At 45.4% G+C, this 22,359-nt stretch overlaps 1 protein-coding gene and 1 pseudogene across 7 annotated transcripts in view; one reads left to right on the forward strand and one right to left on the reverse strand.

Moving 5' to 3' along the window:
• Eps15l1 (epidermal growth factor receptor pathway substrate 15 like 1) overlaps nt 1-22,359 on the reverse strand; it is a 141,665-nt gene that overhangs the window by 52,545 nt on the left and 66,761 nt on the right. For 6 of the 7 annotated variants that reach the window (XM_045148235.1, XM_004665969.2, XM_045148224.1 and 3 more), the window contains 8 exons: nt 21,969-22,202; nt 19,930-20,087; nt 17,508-17,664; nt 17,183-17,268; nt 15,119-15,191; nt 14,696-14,857; nt 11,463-11,660; nt 8,910-9,074 (listed from right to left, as the gene is read on the reverse strand). In XM_045148235.1, the coding sequence (XP_045004170.1) occupies nt 8,910-9,074; nt 11,463-11,660; nt 14,696-14,857; nt 15,119-15,191; nt 17,183-17,268; nt 17,508-17,664; nt 19,930-20,087; nt 21,969-22,202 (1,233 nt within the window). The remainder of the gene's footprint in view (nt 1-8,909; nt 9,075-11,462; nt 11,661-14,695; nt 14,858-15,118; nt 15,192-17,182; nt 17,269-17,507; nt 17,665-19,929; nt 20,088-21,968; nt 22,203-22,359) is intronic. The other variant, XM_045148229.1, reaches the window with a different exon arrangement.
• LOC101604497 lies at nt 9,733-10,367 on the forward strand (annotated as a pseudogene).

Here is a 22,359-nt window from a genome sequence, read left to right on the forward strand (position 1 = left end):
TTTGACTCTCTAGGACCCACGTAAACCAGATGTACAAGGTGGTACATCCATTTAGAGTTTGTTTGCAGTGGTTAGAGGCCCTGGAGCGCCCATTCTGTTTCTCTCAAAAAAAACCCACCAAAACACAATTAAATATAAATAAGTCACTGACTAGAAACAGCCCAAATATAGATAAACAGATGAATGAGAAAACAATGGGGAGGAGGTCTATCCACAGTAAAACATTATTGAAAAAGTATGAAATTCTGTCACATACAACATGAATGATCCATGAGGATACCATGCTAAGTGGAAATAAGCCAGCCACCCAGAGATAACACTGTGATCCCACTCCTATGAAATCACATTCAGAGACAGAAAGTAAAATGGGTGCCAGGGGCTGTGGAAAGACTGGAGTATTAAATGAGGACAAAATTTCAGTTTGGGTAGATAAAGCTCTCAGTTCAGGTGTATGGGCTAAACTGCCACACACTGTACACTTAAAAATGGTTAAGAACTCTGGCTGCTTCTCTCTCTCAAATAAATAAATAATTTTTAAAAATTGCCTTTAAAAACAAAAGACAGCCGGGTGTGGTGGTGCACACCTTTAATCTCAGCACTCAGCAAAGGTACAGAGATTGCTGTGAGTTCAAAGCCATATAGTGAATTTCAGGACAGCCTGAGCTAGAGTAAAACCCTACCTTGGGGAGAAAAAAAAATGGCTAGAGAGATGGCTTAGCAGTTAAGGCACTTGACTGAGACGCCTAATGACCCAGGTTTGATTCCCCAGAACCCACATGCAGCAGATGCACAAGGTCGTGTAGCATCTGGAGTTTGTTTGCAGTGCTTAGAGGTCCTGGGACATACATTCTCTAGCTGTCTGTTGCTCTCAAATAAATAAACATTTTTAAAATTTGACTTTAAAAAAATTGTTAAGAAGACAAATTTTTACTCTATGTCTACTTAATAACTATGCTTAACATATTTATTTATTATTATTTTTTGGTTATTCAAGGTAGGGTCTCACTCTAGCCCAGGCAGACCTGGAATTCACTCTATTTTTTTGGTGGCCTCAAATTCACAGCAATCCTACCTCTGCCTCCTAGGTGCTAGGATTAAAGGTGCAAACCACCATGCCCTGCCAATTATGCTTTTTCATTTATTTTTCTTTAGCCAGGCATTGTGGCACACATGAATACTGCAAGCTATTTGGAAGGCTGAGGCTGAAGGAAAGCCTAATCCCAAGGGTTTGAGGCCAGCCTGGGCAGCATATAAGACCCCCACTCAAAAAAAAAAAATTTTTTTTTGGAGGTAGGGTCTCACTCTGGCCCAGGCTGACCTGGAATTAATTACATCGTCTCAAGGTGGTCGCGAACTCACGGCAATCCTCCTATCTCTGCCACCTGAGTGCTGGGATTAAAGGTGATTTTCTTTTGATATTTTTTTATTATTAACAACTTTCATGGTTATTAAAAATATCCCACGGTAGTGCCCTACCCCACCCCCCAACCTTCCCCTTTGAAACTCCATTCTCTATCATATCCCCTTCCCCTCTCAATCAGTCTCTTTTATTTTGATGTCATAATCTTTTCCTCCTATTATGATGGTCTTGTGTAGGTAGTGTCAGGCACTGTGAGGTCATAGATACCCAGGCCATTTTGTGTTTGGGGGGTACATGTAAAACAAATTTTTTATTCACTGAGGATAAAGTAACATTTGTGGAAATGTCATAAGGAGTGGTAAAGGCTAACCTAACTCTACAGCACAAGTCTCACTCCTAGGGCATGACCATCCTCACCATGTTTGTTTTATGTTGTTATTGGTTTGCTTGTTTGTTTTTTGCGTGTTTGTGTGTGTGTGCGCGCGCGCTGTAAGTTCGTGTGTGTGGCCAGATGACCTAAGGGTCATTCCTTTTTTGTTTGTTTTTTCGAGGTAGGGTTTTGCTCTAGCCCAGGCTGCCCTGGTATTCACTAGGTAGTCTCAGGGTGGCCTTGAACTCACAGCAATCCTTCTACCTCTGCCTCCTGAGTGCTGGGATTAAAGGTGTGCACCACCACGCCTGGTCTAAGGGTCATCCTTTAGGCATGCCATCTACCTTTCTTTGAGACAGGATCTCTCATTGGTCTGGAGCTCACTGATTCAGTTAGACTAACTGGCCAGGAATTCTCCTCTCTCTCTCTCTCATTCCCTCCCTCCCTCCCTCTCTCTCTCCAGCACTGGGATTATAGATGTGTACCACCATGTGGATTCTGGGGATTGAACTCAGGTCCTCATCCTTTATTTTCTTTTTAAAGAGGACAGAATTGTCGTACCAAGGCCTCCAGCCACTGTAATCAAACTCCAGACGCATGTGCCACCTTGTGCACGCATTACTTTGTGTGTCTGGTTTATGAGGGATCTGGGGAGTTGAACATGGGTCCTTAGGCTTCACAGGCAAGTGCCTTAACCACTAAGATATCTCACTAGCTTGCTCATGCTTTCTTTTTTTTTTTTTGTTTTTTGTTTTTTGTTTTTTGGTTTTTCGGTAGGGTATCGCTCTGGTTCAGGCTGACCTGGAATTCATTATGTAGTCTCAGGGTGGCCTCAAACTTTTGGTGATCCTCCTACCTCTGCCTCCCAAGTGTGGGATTAAAGGCGTGCGCCACCACACCCAGCTTGTTTATGCTTTTGAGACAAGTACTTTATCAACTGAGCTACTTTTCCCAGCATTTCCACTATCTTTATGTTATACTACCTCTGTGGGCGATTAAAGGAACAGCTCTTGGTAGATTCACCCTGGTATCTCAGTACTCAGGAGGCAGAGGCAGGAAGATCAGGAGTTCCAGATCAGACTGGGTCCTGTCTCAAAAACCCTAAACTGATCTGAAGAGATGGCTCAGCAGTAAAGGTGTTTCCTTGCAAAACCTAATGACCTAGGTTTGATTCCCTAGTACCCAGAAGCTGGAGGCCCTGCCTCTCTCACACTGCTTGTGAATGAATAAATAAAAATTATATATATTTGAACCCTAAATCATCTGGGCATGTTGAGTCTGAGGACACCCTGAGACTACATAGTTAATTCCAGGTCAGCCTGGGCCAGAGTGAGACTCTACCTCAAAAAAAAATTATTTTTTGAGTGGGGTCTTATATGCTGCCCAGGCTGGCCTCAAACCTACCCTGAAAAACCAAAATAATAGTAATAATAATGAAAAATAAATAAATAAAATTAAAAAAAAAACCCTAAATCGAAAACAACCTCCTCTACCTACTTTCTACACCAAGAAACAAATGGGCTATTTTCATCTGATGAGGAAATGAGGGTTAGGGTGAGACTGGTGCAGTTAGAATTACTAAAGCATATGTGACACTTTGCATTTTTTATAAGTGCTTATTTCTAGAAACAGCATGTATATTCAAAGCAGAAGAGAAAAAAATACTTTTGAAGAACATATTTTCATATGGAAAACTGCCTGAGAGGGGTAAGCATGTGATTCTGCAAAGAACATCCTTGGTTTAGACATGAAGGGTTTATCTGGCTTAATACAGACACTCTCGAGAAAACATGACTGTCCCACTACCATGTTTTTAAAAAGTACAACTTCATCCCTGATGATACACTACTGCCTACTAGTAGTCTGGCAAATCGACCTGTTATCCAAACCATGACCAAATCATTTCCAAGCTTGGGTGCCTATGAAAGTACACAGTAATTTGGAGGGTGACATAAAAGGTCCAAGAGGAAACTTTCTTTTAAAAAATATGGTAGTAAGCTGGGCGTGGTGGCGCACGCCTTTAATCCCAGCACTCGGGAGGCAGAGGTAGGAGGGTTGCTGTGAGTTCAAGGCCACCCAGAGATGACAGAGTGAATTCCAGGTCAGCCTGGACTAGTGTGAGACTCTACCTCAAAAAACCAAAAGGGTAGTATATACACACGTACATATATTTATTTGAGAGAGAATGAGTGTGCTAGGGCCTCTTGCCACTGCAAACAAATGCCAGATGCATGTGCCACTACTGTGTCTGACTTTATGTGGGTACTGGGGGATCGAACCTATCCTGGCAGACTTTGCAATCAAGTGCTTTTAACCAGGGAGCCCTCAGGCACAAAATTATTTTTTTGTTTTGTTTTGTTTTGTGAAGTAGGGTCTCCCTCTAGTCCTGACCTGGAACTCACTATGTAGTCTCAGGGTGGCCTTGAACTCATGGCACTCCTCCTACCTCTGCCTCCCAGGTGCTGGGATTAGAGTGCACCCCCATGCCCAGCTCACAAAATTAATTTTTTTTGTTGGAAATATATTTTATGGGCTAAAATTGGAAATGCATATCAAGAGTCGTAAAAAAGTAAACCATACAAAATTAATTTTGAAGCCAGGTGTGGTGGCACACACCTTTAATCCCAGTACTTGGGAGGCAGAAGTAGGAGGACCACAGTGAGTTTGAGGTCACCCTGAGACTACATAGAGAATTCCAGGTCAGCCTGAGCTAAAGTGAGACCCTACATCGAAAAACCAAACATAGCAATAATAATAATAATTTTGTTTTGTTTTTTGAGGTATGGTCTCAGGGTTGCCTCCATTTCACAGTGATCCTCCTACCTCTGCTTCCCGAGGGCTAGGATTATAAGGTGCATGCCACTACACCAAGCCCAAGATCAAAATTTCTAATAAGACTGCTTTGCTTCTACACTGGGGTAGCTGAGCATGGGGGCAGCAGGATGATCCCCAGAGAAACTGGGTTAAGAGGAAGTACCAACCAGGGGTGGTGATGCACATCACCCTAATAGTAGGAAGGCTAAATCAGAAGATCAGAAGGCCAGTCTGAGTTAGAGAGTGTTTTAGGCTTGCCTGGGTTACATGGCAAGACTCTTTAAATAAATAAATAAATACATAATTTTTTTTTTTTAAAAGCCACCAGTGCAGACTGTTGGTGATGAAGGGAAGTGAATGAATTATTTCTTTACTTGGGACCAATTCCCTAGAGCCTCTGAACATAGGCCTTCCCCAGCCAGGGATTCCAGGCTCTCAGACAAGTTATAAAGCAACCACAACAGTGTACCAATGACCATGCCTAGCCTCCATATAGACAGCAAGGCATTCATGACCACAAGATACACACAAGATACACACAGCCCTCAAGAGGCCATGGAAGTTCAAGGACACCAACTGATGTGTGGAGAAAATGGAAGTCCTGATCAAGTGAAATCTCTGGACCTCTTACACTGCACAGTGGTATCAGGAATAAATGTGCTTCAGAAGACAGAGAAGAACAATGGGGATGACCTGGATGAGGGAGTCAGTCATAATGCTTAGCTTGAGTGGAAGCTTCTGTTTGGTTCTGAAGGGTTGCTAATTTACAGGTAAGTTTCCTGAGTGATGATGAATGGAAGGCTATGGAGGAACAAGGGAGATTTAAGAAGCTCAGCTATGCCCCCTGCCTGAACAGCTTGGCTTTGACACCCCAGGAGGAGCTCAAACAGCAAAGGGAAGGCTCCCTTCCCATCAAGGGTACCTCTGAAGTGTTGCTGGGTGCTGCTGGGTAGAAAGCACTTGCACAATGTGCATAAGCCCTGGGTTTTATCTCCAGCCACACAAAGAACACACACCAGGAAGATTCATAGAGCTAGAGTAAGTAGAAGTGGCTTTTGTTCCATGTTAGACTCAGAGCTGAAAACTGCCATGTACTCTAGCACCCCTACCACCCACCAAGGAGAACTGATTATATCTATCAACTTAGGGGTCATGAATGCAACAGAAAGATATAGGCCTCACCATGTATGACATTCTGAGAACTGCATTGCTTGGCCATAACATTGTGTGCACACATGTACAAACCAGTATGTATATGATACCACTAATGGATGCCATCTTCTGGGACAAGTGAATCATGTGGTCCCTTGTTGACTGAGACATTGTATGTGTAATTGTACTAGGGTGAGGCAAAATACATTTATTTAACTTTATTTATCTATTTACTTGTAGTCCAGGGGACAGAACCCAGGGCCTCGCATAGCCTTGGCAATTGCTCTACTCTGAGCCAACCCCAGCTTCTAAGGTTAAATATTTCAAATGACAAAATCAGTAGCGGTTCTTAAGTTCTGCCCTTCTTAGGAAACAGGCATGGCAAATGCAATGGTGCTAAAGAAGTTTCTGGGTATCCAGAAAAGACAAGTAATAAAAGATGGCTTAGGGCTGGGGGTGAGGCTTGGCAACAGTGCCTTTGCCTACCATGCAGAAGGCTCTGGGCTACATCAGCAATGCAAAAATATTAAGTAATAAGTATGTAATGGTTTTAAGAATCCTGTTTCTGGAGCTGGCCATGGTGGCTCAGCACTCAGGAGACTGAGGCAGGAGGAGCACTCAGTTTGTGCTAGCATGAACATGAAACCCTACCTCAAAAAAAAAAAAAAAGCCAGGCTTGGCAGTGCACGCCTTTAATCACCAGCACTCAGGAGGCCAGGTAGAAGGATTGCCAAGAGTTCGAGGCCACCCTGAGACTACATAATTAATTCCAGGTCAGCCTGGACCAGAGTGAGACCCTATCTCAAAAAACCAAAAAAATAAAATAAAATAAAGCCTATGTCTTTAGGACAAAGTGACATTATGTGAACTTAATACTGGGCTAAGAAACTTGAGACAAATTTCCCATAGAAAGTTCTAGATGTGCCCCTCTGGTTACACTGTTCTCTGGGAGCTCAGCCCCCACCAGCAGCCCACAAAGAGAACACTCTGCTCCATTTAGTCATGAGACGAACATTGAACAAAGACCTTGCTTCAAAGTATTTATTAAGAAATGGATACAGGGCCTCCAAATGCTTTTAAAACTGTATTAGTACAAGGAGATGTGAGTCTTTTTTTTTTTCCCACACACCAATTATAAGTTCCTATGTAACATATTTGATGTCTATATTCCACAGGGACTGTTGTGGAAAATTTGCCCTTAAAAGATAAAACAAAACTAACAAGAAAGGAATTTTTTTTTTTTTTTTAAGAAAAAGCTTTGATGGTGGCAGTGGGGAACCACAGGCCACTTACAAATTGTCACTTTGTTGCCACTTTTTTTTTTTTTTTTTTTTGAGGTAGGGTCTCGCTTTAAGCCCAGGCTGACGTGGAATTCACTTAGTCTCAGGCCGGCCTCAAACTCATTCCCCTACTTCTGCCTTGCGAGTGCTGGGATTAAAGGCTTGCATCATGACACCTGGCTGTTGTCAACTTTTGTCCAAGGATACAGGTTGGATCAAATTGATAGAAGGATTAAGAGGAAACTCTTCTCCAGACAAGGAAACAAGACAGGCTAGCTGTGTGAGTGGAGAATCAGACTGGAGTGAGGAGCAAGACTATGAGGCAAAATACACCAACAATAGGCTGCACGCAGCGTGAGGAATTCCACAGTAATTCCATGAAAAAAAAAGAGAGACCCTCAGGTTACATGTAGATAAGATGCTCCTGAGAGGTCCATGGGGGGGGGGGGAGACTTATTTACCTGTTTGCAAGGCCAACAGTAAAGAGACCCTGAGAAGCAGAGGGAGACAAGAGCATGGTGACATTAGGCCAGATACAAGAGAGATGAGGACTCACAGGGGAGGCACATGCAGATTCTCCGTAAGCTACTGGAACCTAGGAAGGAAACACTTGGAGAAATGACAAGAGGTAACTGTGCTTACAGTGTGATCAGATCACAGGACCAGTGAAGAGGCACAGAGAAGCTAAGGCAATGCGCTGGAAGAAGTGGTAGTGATAGCAGCATTAATATCAGCACAGCACCCTGGAACACCAAGCCCAGCCAGCCCCAGGCTTGGGGCTAAGGTGATAGACACTGCAATGCAGGACAAAGCAATGACAACCAGAGAAAGAAGTCACACTCATCTGGATGCCAGTGGCTCAGACAGCTAGAGACCAAAGCCTAGGGCATGACATAAAGTGATAAGGTTTTTTTTTTTAAATAAATTAAATATATTTTTAATACATTTTTATTTATTTATTTGAGAATGACCGAGAGAGAGAGGGAGAGAGAGAGAGAGGGGGAGAGAGAATAGGCGCACCAGGGCCTCCAGCCACTGCAAATGAACTCCAGATGCGTGCACCCCCTTGTGCATCTGGCTAACGTGGGTCCTGGGGAATCGAGCCTCGAACTGGGGTCCTTAGGCTTCACAGGCAAGTGCTTAACCACCAAGCCATCTCTCCAGCCCAGTGATAAGGTTTTAAAGGCAACCCGGACTCCAGGAAAGGCCAACTGATGCTGAATTGGCAACCTCCTGGAACATACCTGCCTTTTTTTTTTTGCCTTTTTTTCTTTTCTTTTCCTTTTTTTTTATATTGGTTTTTCAAGGTAGGGTCTTGCTGTAATCCAGGCTGACCGGATTCACTATGTAGTCTCAGGGTGGCCTCAAACTCACAGTGATCCTCCCACCTCTGCCTCCCAAGTGCTGGGATTAAAGGCGTGTGCCACCAAGCCCAGCTAAGGATGAAACCCAGGGCCTTACACATGTTGGGCAAGTGCTCACCACTGAGCCTCACCCCCATCCATTTCTTAAGGACACTATGTACTTTTGAGGTGTTCCTTGTAGAAACACATATACAGGAAGGGAGCTCCCCTCCACTCGACCCCCCCCCCCACCAACACCAGTAGAATATAGGATTTCCACAAGTGTGAAGAACTTGAATATGGATTTTTGGCTAGGCTTACAAAGCAATCTGGTGAATTTGGAGGTGGGCCCAACAATAATGTTTCCATGGAGATGGTAGTCATTAAAACTGGGTTTAACAGATCACTCAGGATGATCATGGGCATGCTCTGGACACCAGGATGGACTGTGGCCACCATTCCTGGCCAACACAAAGTGACAGCAAAACAAGGGGCCACAGTTGTTCATAGACAGAAACCCAGCACTGTGTACAGTTCCCACAGGTGGAGCAGAGCACACGCAGGATGTGAGATGCTTATTCAACCTTTACCATGGCTCCAAAACTGCCCCTTTCTGCCAGCGAGATGCCTTCACTCAAGCCAGCTAGGCTGGGCAGGCTGGCACCGGACACCCCTTCGGGCGCCTGGTCATACTGCTCCAGGTTCCGGTGGGCTTCCAGGCGGCTCTCTTGCAGTTGTGACAGCTTGCTCCTTGCCTGCAAGACAAACACCATGAGCATCAAGGGGGGCTCATATGCATCCAATAAGAAGCCTGACCTGAGGAATTCGCACAGGTGGATGGAGCAGGTGGACAGTATCACCAGACAGAAAAGACTATCATATCAACACTAAGATGAGAAAACCCCTGCTGCTTCAGGGGGCTCTGCATGCCTGGTGCCTGATAGAGGCCCATGCTTACACAAATGTTAACAAACAAAGAAACAAACAAAAACTGGACAAAATCTAAAACACAATCTGTGTAAAGCCAGTCAACAGTCAATTTCCTTTATGCTCACTCCTGAAAAAGGAACTTCAGTGAAGCCTGGGAAGAGAAAGTGATGTTGGGAGAGCTCTGTCTTACATGCACTACATGAACTCAGGTCAGGAACCAACCCTCACTGCGTCTTTTACATTAATGCTCCTTTTGTATTAAAAATGACAGTCTGACTGAGCATGGTGGTACATACCTGCTATCTCAGCACTCGGGAAGCTGAGGCAGGAAGACCACAAATTCAATGCCAGCTTGAATTATATGGTGAGATCCTGCCTCAAGAAAAATAACAGGGGCTCTGGAGCTGCTCTAGCCAGGGAAGAGGAGCTGCATGTGTAACTTCAGCTGGCGGGCGCTGAGGCAGCAGGGGCTGCTGCTGTGCGACCGCCTAGGTTTGTGAAATGGCTACTGACATTTCTGAATCCAGTGGGGCTGACTGCAAAGGAGATATGAAGAACAGTGCAAGTTAGATGTTGATTATCCTCTTCGAGTCCTTTATTGTGGAGTTTGTTCATTACCAACAGAGTACTGTGAATATATGCCTGATGTTGCTAAATGTAGGCAATGGTTAGAGAAGAACTTTCCAAATGAATTTGCAAAACTCACTGTAGAAAATTCACCCAAACAAGAAACTGGAATTAGTGAAAGTCAAGGAACAATAGAAGAAGAGGAGAAGAAAAAGCAAAAGCAAGGTGGAAGAGGTCAAATAAAACAGAAAAAGAAGACCGTACCACAAAAGGTTACTATAGCAAAAATTCCCAGAGCAAAGAAGAAATATGTGACAAGAGTGTGTGGCCTTGCAACTTTTGAAATTCATCTTAAAGAAGCACAAAGATTTTTTGCTCAGAAATTCTCCTGTGGTGCCTCAGTAACAGGGGAGCATGAGATCATCATTCAGGGAGACTTCACAGATGACATAATTGATGTCATTCAGGAAAAATGGCCAGAGGTGGATGATGACAGCATTGAAGATCTTGGAGAAGAAGTGATTTTGGAAACGTCTGTATTTATGATCTGAACTGAAAGTTGATATGGCCAAAGGGAGAGGGGTCTTTTAGAAATATATACATATTATATATATATATTTATCCTACAGTAAAGCTGTAGACTGCCCTCTTCCTTGGCATTTTCACTATTCTGTACAAGGCTGCTTGGGTTTTTTATTGCCCGTCTTATAGACAAGGGAGACTCATGCATATGCATGAATATGAATTTAGTCAAATAAAAAAAATTGGCCATTTGAGGGCTGGAGAGATGGCTTTGCGGTTAAGCGCTTGCCTGTGAAGCCTAAGGACCCTGGCTCAAGGCTCGATTCCCCAGGACCCACGTTAGCCAGCTGCACAAGGAGGCACACGCATCTGGAATTCGTCTGCAATGGCTGGAAGCCCTGGCGTGACCATTCTCTCTCTCTGCCTTTTTCTCTGTCTATTGCTGTCAAATAAATAAATAAAAATAAACAAAAAAATTTTTTTTTAATTTGGCCATAAAAAAAAAAGAAAAAGAAAAACAATAAAGTAATGAAGGGAAAATGGCTACAGTGGAACTGTCAGGATGGGCACTGATAAGCAGCAGCCATTTTTTTTTTCAAAGTAGGGTCTCACTCTAGCCCAGGCTAACCTGGAATTCACTATGTAGTCTCACAGTGGCCTTGAACTCATAGCGATCTTCCTACCTCTGCTTCCCCAAGTGCTGGGATTAAAGGCATGTGCCAGTATGCCTGGAAGCAGAAGCCATTATTACTATTAAGTCATTACTAGTACTATGTCTATGTGTGTACTGGGACCCATCTTGATTTCAGACTCTAAGGGATGAAAGAAAAAGAAAGAAAATAACCCTACAAACATAAATTAACAACAAAACATGAAGCCCCCATAGCCACTTCCCTCCAGCAAAGTTCCCACCTGGCTGTGCCATGCGAGAAGGAAAGTGTTCTAGGGGAAGAGAAGCCTTCAGGCCAGAGTGTGTCAGACTCCAGGCCACAGCCCAGGAAGTCCTTTTCAACTAATCTTCACAGTGCCTGCTGATCCCCACACATTGGTGAGTGAGAAAGAAGGAAGTCTTGGCTCATAGCAGTGTGGTCAGTGTGGCCAACCACACACCCAGACAGTAGTACCTGGTTGATCTCATCCTGTGTGGACTGCAAGGATCTGATGATGGTCTCCAGTTGGGCGCGCCCGGCCTGGATGCTCTGCTCCAGCTGTGTTTCCTCCTGCTGTAGCCGGCTCAGCTCTGACTTGGCACGGTTCAGGTCATCCTCCTGGGATTTCAAGTCACATTCCTGAGACTGGATTTGTGTTTTCAATGATGAGATCTGAAGTGAGACGTGAGAAGAATCCGAAAGTTGGACACAAAGAGACTAATATTATGTGTTTTCACCATATGGAGCTGAAAAATTATGTCAGAGTTGGTTGAGCGCAGTGGTGCATACCTGTCATCTCAGAACTTGGGAGGCTGAGGGAGGAGGATGAAGAGTTCCAGTCTGGCTTGGATTAATGAGATCCTATCTCACAAAAACAAGCAGAGAGGGGGTTGGGGAGAGGACTCAGCAGTTCAAATCTCTTGCCTGCAATGCCTGCCAGTCCAGGGTTCAATTCCCCAGCCACCCACATAAAGCCAAATAGGCATTAGATTGTGGTAGAACCCCTGGTGCATGAACGCATGCATATAGACTGGACGGACACATACACATGCATATGCAAGCGCACAAAGAAATAATTTTAAAAAAAAAGAAGAAGCAGAGAATAGAACAGTGGTGGCCAGAGCCTGGGGAGGGGGAAGGAGGAGGAGGAAGCAGCAGCAACAGAAGAAACTGTGAATTGGTTCTCCTGGAGCCACTCATGAGGAATAACTTCTAATGTTTTCTTGGTGTTTCGAGGTAGGGTCTCACTCTAGCCCAGGCTGACCTGGAATTCACTATGGAGTCTCAGGGTGGCCTTGAACTCACAGTGATCCTCCTACCTCTGCCTTCCACTGCTGGGATTAGAGCCACCACGCCCAGCTACTTCTAATGTGTTTTTGTTTTTTGTTTTTTTTTTCTGAGGTAGGGTCTCACTCTGGTCCAGGCTGACCTGGAATTAACTCTGTCATCTCAGGGTGGCCTTGAACTCATGGCAATCCTCCTACCTCTGCCTTCCGAGTGCTGGGATTAAAGGCGTGCGCCACCACGCCCAGCTTACTTCTAATGTTTGACAGTACCAGTGTGATGTTGGTGACACTTTTAACTGTACATCTCAAAATAGCTAGCAGAGGGTTCTGAATGTTTCCAGTACAAAGAAACTTGTCATGGTCAAGGACCATGCCAATCATCCTGATGTGATCTTATGTTGTACACATGTACTCAAGTATCTTGAGGTACCCCAGAAATGTATGCAACTAGTATACATCAATGAAAATAAATAATTTAGGGTTGGAGATACGCTCCAGTTGGTAGAGTGTTTGCCTAGCATGCACAAAGTCCTAGGTTCCATTTCCAGCACTGTATGGACCAGGCATGATGGTACACATCTGTAATCCCAGCACTGGGGAGATGCAGGCAGGAGGATCAGTTCCATGTCAGCCTCAAATACATAGTGAGCTCCAGGCTAGCCTGGACTATAAGAGACCCTACCTCAAAAAGACAGATCTTCCAGGCATGGCAGTATGGAAGATGTCAAGTTCCAGGCCAGCCTTCAGCTGACACCCTGTCTCAAAATAAATAAGCTAGGCATGGTGGTTCATGCCTATAAACCCACCATTTGAAGTCCAAGACAGGTGTATGGTCATGAATTTGAAACCAGCCTGGTCTCCATAGTGTGTTCAAAGCAGCCTGTGCTACAGAGTAAGATACTGCCTCAAAACAAACAAAAGAAAAAACTACAAACGAATGAATGAATTTTGAATGGTAGATCCATAATGCCAGGTTAAACACAACTCTGAGAAATGTTACTTGATCTCCTTCAAATAGGTTCACCCCAGGAGGCAGCCATCTAGCCCGAGCTCAGATGTCTGGCTTCCTCACAGGAAAACTGTCTACCCCAAACTGAAGGCAAAAATGAAAAGGTGGGCTGAAGGGATGGCTCAGTGGTTAAAGGCACTTGCTTGCAAAGCCAAACATCCTGGATTTAATTCCCCAGTTCCCATATAAAGCCAGACACAAAAAGTGATACATGCATCTGGAGTTCGTTTGCAGAGGCAGGAGTCCCTGGCACACCCATATACTCTCTCTCTCTCTCTTAGATAGATAAATAGATAGATAGATAGATAGATAGATAGATAGATAGATAGATAGATAGATAGACAGACAGACAGACAGACAGACAGACAGACGGACGGACAGAAAGACAGATAGGGCTGTGGCTCAACAGAGCACTTGCCAACCACAGAGAAGGTCCTGGTCTGTCCCTAGCACAGGGAGTTGGGGGGGGGGGGCATGGATGGACAACCAAAAAGGCAAATAGGCTTGTGCTCATGTAGCTGATAGTAGATGGTATTAGAATTGGGAAGGGCGTGGCCTGTGCCAAGCATGAGCAGTCTGTCCCCAGGACAGAAGCTCCTGCACAGCCATAGAGATAGGTGTATGGTTTTTTCAGTTAGCTGGGACTGCAGTCCAGTATGTGACAAGCAGTGGAGAAAGACACCAGAGGTGGGAGGGGCACTTAGAGCCTTCTCTCTGAAGTGAGACACACACCACCAAGATGAGGTGCTCTCACATTTATTCACAGATGGATTGCATTAGTCAGGCTTCAAATGCTAGGGCATTTTCCATGTAATTTTTGTTTGTTTGTTTTTGGTTTTTTCGAGGTAGGGTCTTGTTGTAGTCTAGGCTGACCTGGAATTCACTATATAGTCTCAGGATGGCCTCGAACTCATGGCAATCCTTCTACTCTTGCCTCCTGAGTGCTGGGAATAAACCACCACACCTGGCTTTTTTTTTAGTTTGAGTCTCATTATAGCCCAGGCTGACTTGGAACTCATTCTGTAGCCCCAAGCTGGCCTTGAATTTAGAGTGATCCTCCTACCTCTGCCTCGTGAGTGCTGGGATTAAAGGTGTTCACCACCTTGGCTTTCATATGATATTTATTTATTTGCAGGCAGAGCCAGACAGAGAGAAGAGAGACACAGAAAGAATACCAGGGCCTCTAGCCACTGCACACAAACTCCAAATGCATGCACCAATTTGTGTATCTGGCTTTATATGAGTACTGGGGAATCAAACGGCTGTTAGGTTTTGCAATCAAGTGCCTTTAACTGCTGAGCCCTCCATGTGATATTTTAAGTGACTCCCTTGAACAAGCATATGGCATCCCAGTGGCATTTTCAGGCAATTGAAGGAAGGGAAGCCTGGAAGTACTCCCCATGAAGACTAACCATTTGGGTCTCATCCTGACACTTCTGCCTCACATCACTCAGCATGTCTCTCAGCTTGGCCTTCTGCTGGTCCATCTCGTCCAAGCGGTCTTGAGCATCCTGTTTTTGAGCTTCCAGCTCCTGCAAACTGCTTGTTTCCCGGTCGAGATCATTTTGTAATTCCTAAGGGAGACCAACAAGCACTGACTATGTGACCAACAAACCCTGTCCAAACCCTGGGCTGGGCTGCAAGTCAGCAGTACACCTGCAGAGCATGTGTGAAACCCTGGGTTCCATTCTCAACACCACCAATTGCTGAGTGTGGTAAAAAATAAAAAATAAAAACACCCAGTACTACCAATTAAATCATTCTAAAGTCCTCAAGGTTCAAGCCCCATGGCCCCTCCCTACACTTAACCCAAACCAAACAAGTAGCGTCCCTACCTGAACTTCGTTGGTTTTTTGTCTGATTGCCTCTTCCTTTTCTCGAATGTCTTGTTCCAGAGAATATTTCTCTCTGAATGTTTAAAGACATTTTATAACAACACAATAAAGTCATCCATTGCTATGGCCCAAAACTGTCCACCCTGATTTCTCAGGACCCATTCATATGCATTTTCTCACAGAATGGCCTGTGAGAAACTAATTCATGTGGCAGATATTTAATACCCCTGGTGAGTCTTTGCACTATCTAACTGGATATGTATTGTATTCCTCAAAGGATCATGTGCGGGGGAAGTAGTGGGACCTTTAACTAATACACACATGCACAACTCACAGCAAAATAATTCAGTCATTGGGGTTGCTAACCTTGGAAGAGACCAATGTATTGCTCTCAGGTTAGTTCCTACTGGATCAAGAAACTGTGAAGAAGTGAGGCTAGCCCTAGAATTCCTCTGATTTCCTGTCTCTCCATATGATCTGCCTACAGCACTGTGATGCCATGTGCCTTGAGGCTCTCACCAGAGGCCAAAGAAATCAACCTCTAAAACTGTACTAGACAAATCCCTTTTCCTTATGCATTGCAACCTCAGGTGTATTGTTACAACAGTAAACAGACTAATAACCCAGTGATCCTGGACCAGGAATACAATATCCCTCCCCCTTGTCTCTACCATCCACAAGTCTTCTCCATCTGGTGGTTAAGGCAGAAAGTGGAGACAACCCAGGTATGAAAAGCACTGACATACCCTTGCTGATCTGAAGATGAAGGGGATGGGGCCACATGGAAAAGGTATAGGTGATCTCCAGGAGTACCAGTGCTTCAGCAAGGGTTCCACAGATATAAGGAACTCAAATATCTTCTGGAGCCTCCAGGAAGAGCCTGAGCAGCCATCTTGCTCCCATTCTCCTAGGCAGCCCCCCTCCCCACCACAGCCTGATTCAGACCCCCGGTCTTGTGCCCTGCAAAACTGTTAGCTGATACATCCATGTCAGATTGATCTGCTCCACTTTTGTTCATTGTGTCACACAGCAAGAGAAACCCATCACACCTCCACATCCCACAGACACTCACTTGCTAAAGACTAAACAAGCTGGGTGTGGTGACACACACTTTTAATCCCAGCACTCTTGAGGCAGAGGTAGGAGTTCCAGACCATCCTAAGGCTACATAGTGAATTCTAGGTCAGCCTGAGCCAGAGTGAAACCCTACCATGAAAAACCAAAAAAAAAAAAAAAAAACAAAGACTGAACAACAACCTCTCAGAAGTGCAATCAGGGAGCCAGGCAAGGTGGTGCACAACTTTAATCCCAGCATTTGGGATGTAGAGGTAGGACGATCACTGTGAGTTCAAGGCCACTCTGAAACTACATAGTTAATTCCAGGTCAGCCTGGGCTAGAGTGAGACCTTACCTCAAAAAAAAAAAAAAAAAAAAAAAGCAATCAGGGGATACCAGTGACAAAGAACAGAATCCTACACTACACATAGGATTCTCGGGAGGTAATGGGAATAGGATACTATGGTGAGAAAATGTTTAATTTTTATTTTATTTGCTTATTTTTTGAGGCAAGGTCCCACTTTACTCAAGGCTGACCTGTAATTCACTTGGTAGCCCCAGGCTGGCCTTGAACTCACAGCAACCCTCCTACCTCAGCCTCCCCAGTGCTAGGATTAAAGGCATGCACCACCACTCCTGGCTGAAAAATGTTTTAGGTAACAGAAATAGGAAGGCAAAGCTGGGCTGGGACAGCTAGGGTAAAAAGCATGGTTACACATGGGGATGTGGAAGTCTCCTGACCTGCATCCAGTAAGTAGGTGTCTTTGTTCAGCTGCCCGCTCAGACACCGGACAGCCTCTCCCATCCTGTCTGAATGCCAGTGTCCCTCTGTGTCAGCAGGGGTCGGTGCTAGTGGCTGTCTGGCCACCACAGGCCCAGAATCATACAATTTCATGGTCCCTCCTTTCTTCCTCATATATTTAAGATAAGTATGTGTCCAGGACTAACCTGACTTTACCAGGAGCTGGCTCAGATTCAAGCATACAGAGGAAGGCCATTCTCACATACCTCTGTAACTGGGCGATCTCTTGGCTGATGTCATCAAGCTCCTTCACTCCAGTGAATTCCCCTGACCCAAGAGTACTGGAACTGTCCTAAGAGCAAACCCAGGCACAAAATCACTGACAGCAAAGCCACATAGCAACAGCAGGGACAATAACATCGGGGACCAAGGACAAAGTGCTGGCTACCAGCCTGGGGACATACACAAGCAGCCAGCCACACTAAGTCCTGCCCAACCTACCCTGGGCAGTTAGATTGTAGGACTCACACAGGCCACCTGCAACACCTTGTGGTGGGAGGCGGTACAGATGTAGGCACACCAGCTACTTACCGGGATTGGAGTGCCTCTCTCCGAGGGCGGCACCATGTCAGGTGAGAGGACTTGAGGGGGGTCGAGGCCTTTACTGACCTTCTGCTGAATGAAATACATAGCTAATGCGAATTGGTCTTTGCTTAACTTCCCTGTTTGTCTCGTATCAGCCAGGGCCCTGAGAAAAATGTGGGAATGTAATTACATACCACAGATGTGATTCCACCTATGATAAACAAACTCACTCACTTTGCCCTTCTGTTCACACATGCCCCCATTACAGTGACAGGCAGGGGTACCCTCCCTAAGGTTGGTTATAGAGAGTCTGTGAAGGGGAAGGATATCTGGTTCAGAAACCTGTATTCCTCCCCATGGGCTGTGGGGCTGGTCCCTCACATAGACCTAGCTAGCATCTGGAAGATTTGTCTCCCCTGGAAAGATAAGTCAAGGCTAGGGTTCTTTGCCTTGTGTTTGCCCTCAAACCTAGGGGCTGTGAATGGCCTGCACTTCCAGTTTCCAGTGGGGTTGACAGAAGTACTCTGGGTTATTAACACATGGGGGACAATCAGTAAACTCTGACCCCATGTTGACCTTGAGGGAAGGCATGACAGACAGTCCCTCACAGCCAATATGTCCATGCCCTCATCTAAAACAGGTCTTTCCCTGAAGCCCTCAGCCTTCTACATGTCTAGCTTTCCTACATGGCTATGCTGTCCTTCAAGGCAGTACAGTGAACAGCATGTGGTGGCTCTGCAGAGCATGAGCAAGAAGCTCCAGTACCCTCAGTCAGTGTAATGAAGGAAGACCCAAAACAATAAGAACACAGCCTCAGCGCCTGTAAGAACTGCCTTGGCCTGGGCTGGAGAGATGGCTTAGTGGTTAAGCCCCTGCTTGTGGAGCCTAAGGATCCCAGTTCGAGGCTCAATTCCCAAGTACCCACATAAGACAGATGCACAATGTGGCGTATACATCTGGAGTTTGTCTGCAGTGTCCGGAGGCCCTGGAGCACCCATTTTCTCTCCCTCTGCCTCTTTCTCTCTGTCACTCTCAAATAAATTTTAAAAAAAAGCCTTGCCCTTGTAGAGGCTGAAGAAACCATTATGTACTTTCTCTAGAGAGACTTGAGAACAAATATTGGCAAGAATACTCAGGAAGAAGCAGATCCCAGAGAGGGAACTGATCAATGCAGACATTTGGCTAGATGTGGTTGTATATGTCTTTAATCCCAGGAGATGGAGGTGGGAGGACCACTGTGAGACAGCCTGGACTAGGGTGAGACCCCTGTGCCTCAAAGAAACAAAATCTGGGAACATCTCCCCATCAGAGGTGGGGGTACGACACTGTCAAAGCATCCACTAGCCCTGTGTACCTCCCGAGTCCCCCACCTTGGGCTACAGCTGTCATTCCTCTCTGATGTCTCTGAAAACTGGACTTTAAAGCCTTCCAGGATCTGTGAGGTATAGCAGGCTGGGGCTGTTCTACAGGTGCCAGAAGTGCCACCCCTCCACAATGTCTGGCCACCACAGGCCCAGAATCATACAATTTCATGGTCCCTCCTTTCTTCCTCATATATTTAAGATAAGTATGTGTCCAGGACTTGGCCACCTGCACACAGATCTGGATGGTGGCTAAAACCAGGTTCAGGTTTTTTGCTCCCAGATAGAAATAACTTACTAGTCTCTTATTTGGCTTGAGAAAAAATCTCACTATGCAGCCCAGTTAGCCTCAAACTTGCAATCCTCTTGCCTTTTAGGTGCTGGGCTACAGTACAGACAGGCACCATCATACGGGCCACTTCCCTCCTTTTGACACAATCATATCTGTGACTTCATTGTTATTTTCACATCATTACACCATTTCAGTTGACACTTTCCTTGTATTGCCTACTTATGTCAAAGCAGAGCACTTTGCAAGCATCTGTTCTGGGATTACAATGGAGCCACTGTATTTCACTGGTTTGTACAGAGGATACTGGCTCTGAAGGAGGTGGGAATCCCTGTCCCTGCCAGACAGGGGTGGCCTGGCTTCCCTGGCTGAAGTGAATACTATTTTGGTGATAGCCTGGAATGACAGGTCCTCAGCCAGGCTGGCCTCTCCACATGCATGTCTATTAATGATTATTTGAATGGTTAGTTTCCTGGGACAAGCAGGTAATATGCTAAGGTTTACCACTCCAGTCAGAAAGAAGGCAATTTCCTGCTATACCTCCCTGGATGCCTCTCCAAGGCCCAAGGCTCCATAACAAGCAGGAAGTGATTTCATCCCACCACTCACAAAAGGAACAGTCTGCCCTATGAAGTAAGCTCTATCCAGTACCAGAAAGTGGGGTAAGGCTGGCTCCTACACCTGGTACCCAGGGTACAGACTATGGTTTAACCACCATCTGAGCTCTCTCCTCTCCCTTGGTTCCTGGAGCCACCTCCACCATTGCTTCCATCCTTACCAGATGTGTGCCAGAAGGTTCTGTGTAAGGCCGGAGTGCATGAAGATCTCCTTCACCTCTTGACCACTCACATAGCCATCCAAGTCCAGGTCAGTCTTTAGGAAGATTTCATCAAATCGCATCTTGTCTGCGACTGGCACCACCCAGGCCACCTGTGGCTACAACAGAGTCAGAATGTTAAATGAAGCTGCTAGGGACACACTAGGAAACACTCAGCCCCCCCCCCCCGAGCCCCCCCCCCCCAGTTTGTGTGCTCATAAGAAGGCATCTGGGGGCCATTGGACTCTGTGTGCCATCCCTCTTGGTCCATAAACCCCCACCCCACCATGAGGGAATAGTAACACCCCAGGGTAACAGGGCCCTTACTGGTAGGGAAAGGCTGGGCTTCTACCTGATAGGCTCCAAGACCCCAGAGGGTCCCAACTCTCATAGGCAGAGCTTAGCAGTGTGCACCTCACAGCCCTTCAGTGGGCCTTACTGCACATATGGCCTCTCCCACTGTTTACCCAAGTTATACTAAACAAATGCCACTGTAGGTTCCTGAGGCCCAGCCTCTAAACTGGGGTACTGAGACATCTCAAGCAGTTGTATGTGGCTCCTCCCAAAACTGAAAAGTAACTTCCTACTTTTGAAATCAAGACTCAGGGTGTCTGTATCCTATAATCTACACACATTTGTCCAGTTTTCTTATTTTAATTTTATATTTATTTGAAAGATAGAAAAAGGGAGGGGGGCTGGAGAGATGGCTTAGCAGTTAAGCACTTGCCTGTGAAGCCTAAGGATCCCTGTTTGATTCTCCAGGACCCACATAAGCCAGATGCACAAGGTGGTGCATGCATCTGGAGTTCCGTTTGCAGTGGCTGGAGGGCCTGGTGTGCCCATTCTTTCTCTCTCTCTCTGCCTTTCTCTATCTGTTGCTCTCAAATAAATAAGATACAAAAAGAAAGAAAGAAAGAAGGAAGTAAGGAAAGAGGGAAAGGGGGAAGGCAAGAATGGACACACCAGAGCCCTTAGCTACTGTAGAACTCCAGATGCATCTGACTCACATGGGTGCTAGAGAATAGAACCTGAGTCTTTTAGCTCTTTGACAAATGCCTTAACCACTAAGCCATCTCTCCAGCCCTTGTCCAGTTTTACGTACATGTTCATTGCTCAATCTGATAGGGCTGAACCCTCATGAATACCAAAACTTGTGGATGCTCAAGTCCCTTCCATGCAAAGGTGCAGTGTTTTGCATGTAACCTGTGTGGCCCTCTTGTAGACTTTATCCCATCATTGGATGACTCAGAATGCCCAATGCAATGCCAATGATACAGTGTGATATTATAAGAAAAAAAAAAAACCTGAAAATGTTCAGGGCAGATGTAATTTGTTTCCCTGCATATTTTCAATCCACAATCGCATAGCTACATCAACAAGAACAAAAGAGTAAGAATTAGATTGGACTAAGTGAAAAATAAAGTATGCATGAAAAATAAAATACACTGGTTCATTTTCTTTTTCTTTTATTCCAGGCTGACTTGGATTCACTCTGTAGCTCCAAGATCTCCTTTGACAGCATCTACTTCCATGATCAGGTCATCTAGAGTTGACTGGACATCTACAGGAGGCTGTATGCAGGCTCTATGTAGATACTACATCATTGTATATTAGGACCTTGATCTGGGGATTTTGGCACCCAAGGGATTTTGCAACCCCCTTCCCATGAATACAAGGAAAGACAATATTGATGTGCAAAGGAAAAAGAAAAAGAGGACTGAGAAGATGGTTTAGAAGTTTAAGATGTTTGCTTGATGGCCTGGGTTCAATTCCCCTGCACCAACATAAAGCCAGATACACAAAGTGGTACATGTGTCTGAAGTTTGTTGCAGCAGCAGGAGGAGCTGGTATGCCCATTCTCTCTCAAATAATAATTAAAGAGAGAGAGAGATGAAGTTAATTCTGAGACACTCTATGAAATACTTTTTATTTGCCCACAAGAAATGGTGCAGCACACTGAGAGCTGAAAGTAACCCTGACTGTGGCCACAAGGCTTGTACCTGAGTCTGCTTCATGCTGTGCTTAGGGGACAGGCTGCCTGTGCTGTTGAGGCTGCTGACACTACCATGAGATGGCGTCGAGCGGAGGCTGTCTTTGGGTGGGGGGCTGGCAGGAAGGACAGGCACAGCACCCGGGAACACGGCCTTCTTCCTCTTGGAGGGTGGGATGAGGGATGGGGGCAGGACAGAGGGCACAGGCTCCTTCTCCAGGGCACGGTACACCAAGTGCATGGCCTGAAGTGCAAACAAGAAGAGATGAACACTGAAAGGCAGAATCATGGAGCAAGAGTAGGATCTAGGATGGCTTGAATGTGGTAGGAACCCCTGAGGGTGCTTTCAAGCTGACTAGGGTAAGTTACCAACTTTTTCACCTTATTTTCTAATGCAGCTT

Source organism: Jaculus jaculus, chromosome 1 (genome assembly GCF_020740685.1).
Source record: "Jaculus jaculus isolate mJacJac1 chromosome 1, mJacJac1.mat.Y.cur, whole genome shotgun sequence".
Lineage (NCBI taxonomy): Eukaryota > Metazoa > Chordata > Mammalia > Rodentia > Dipodidae > Jaculus > Jaculus jaculus.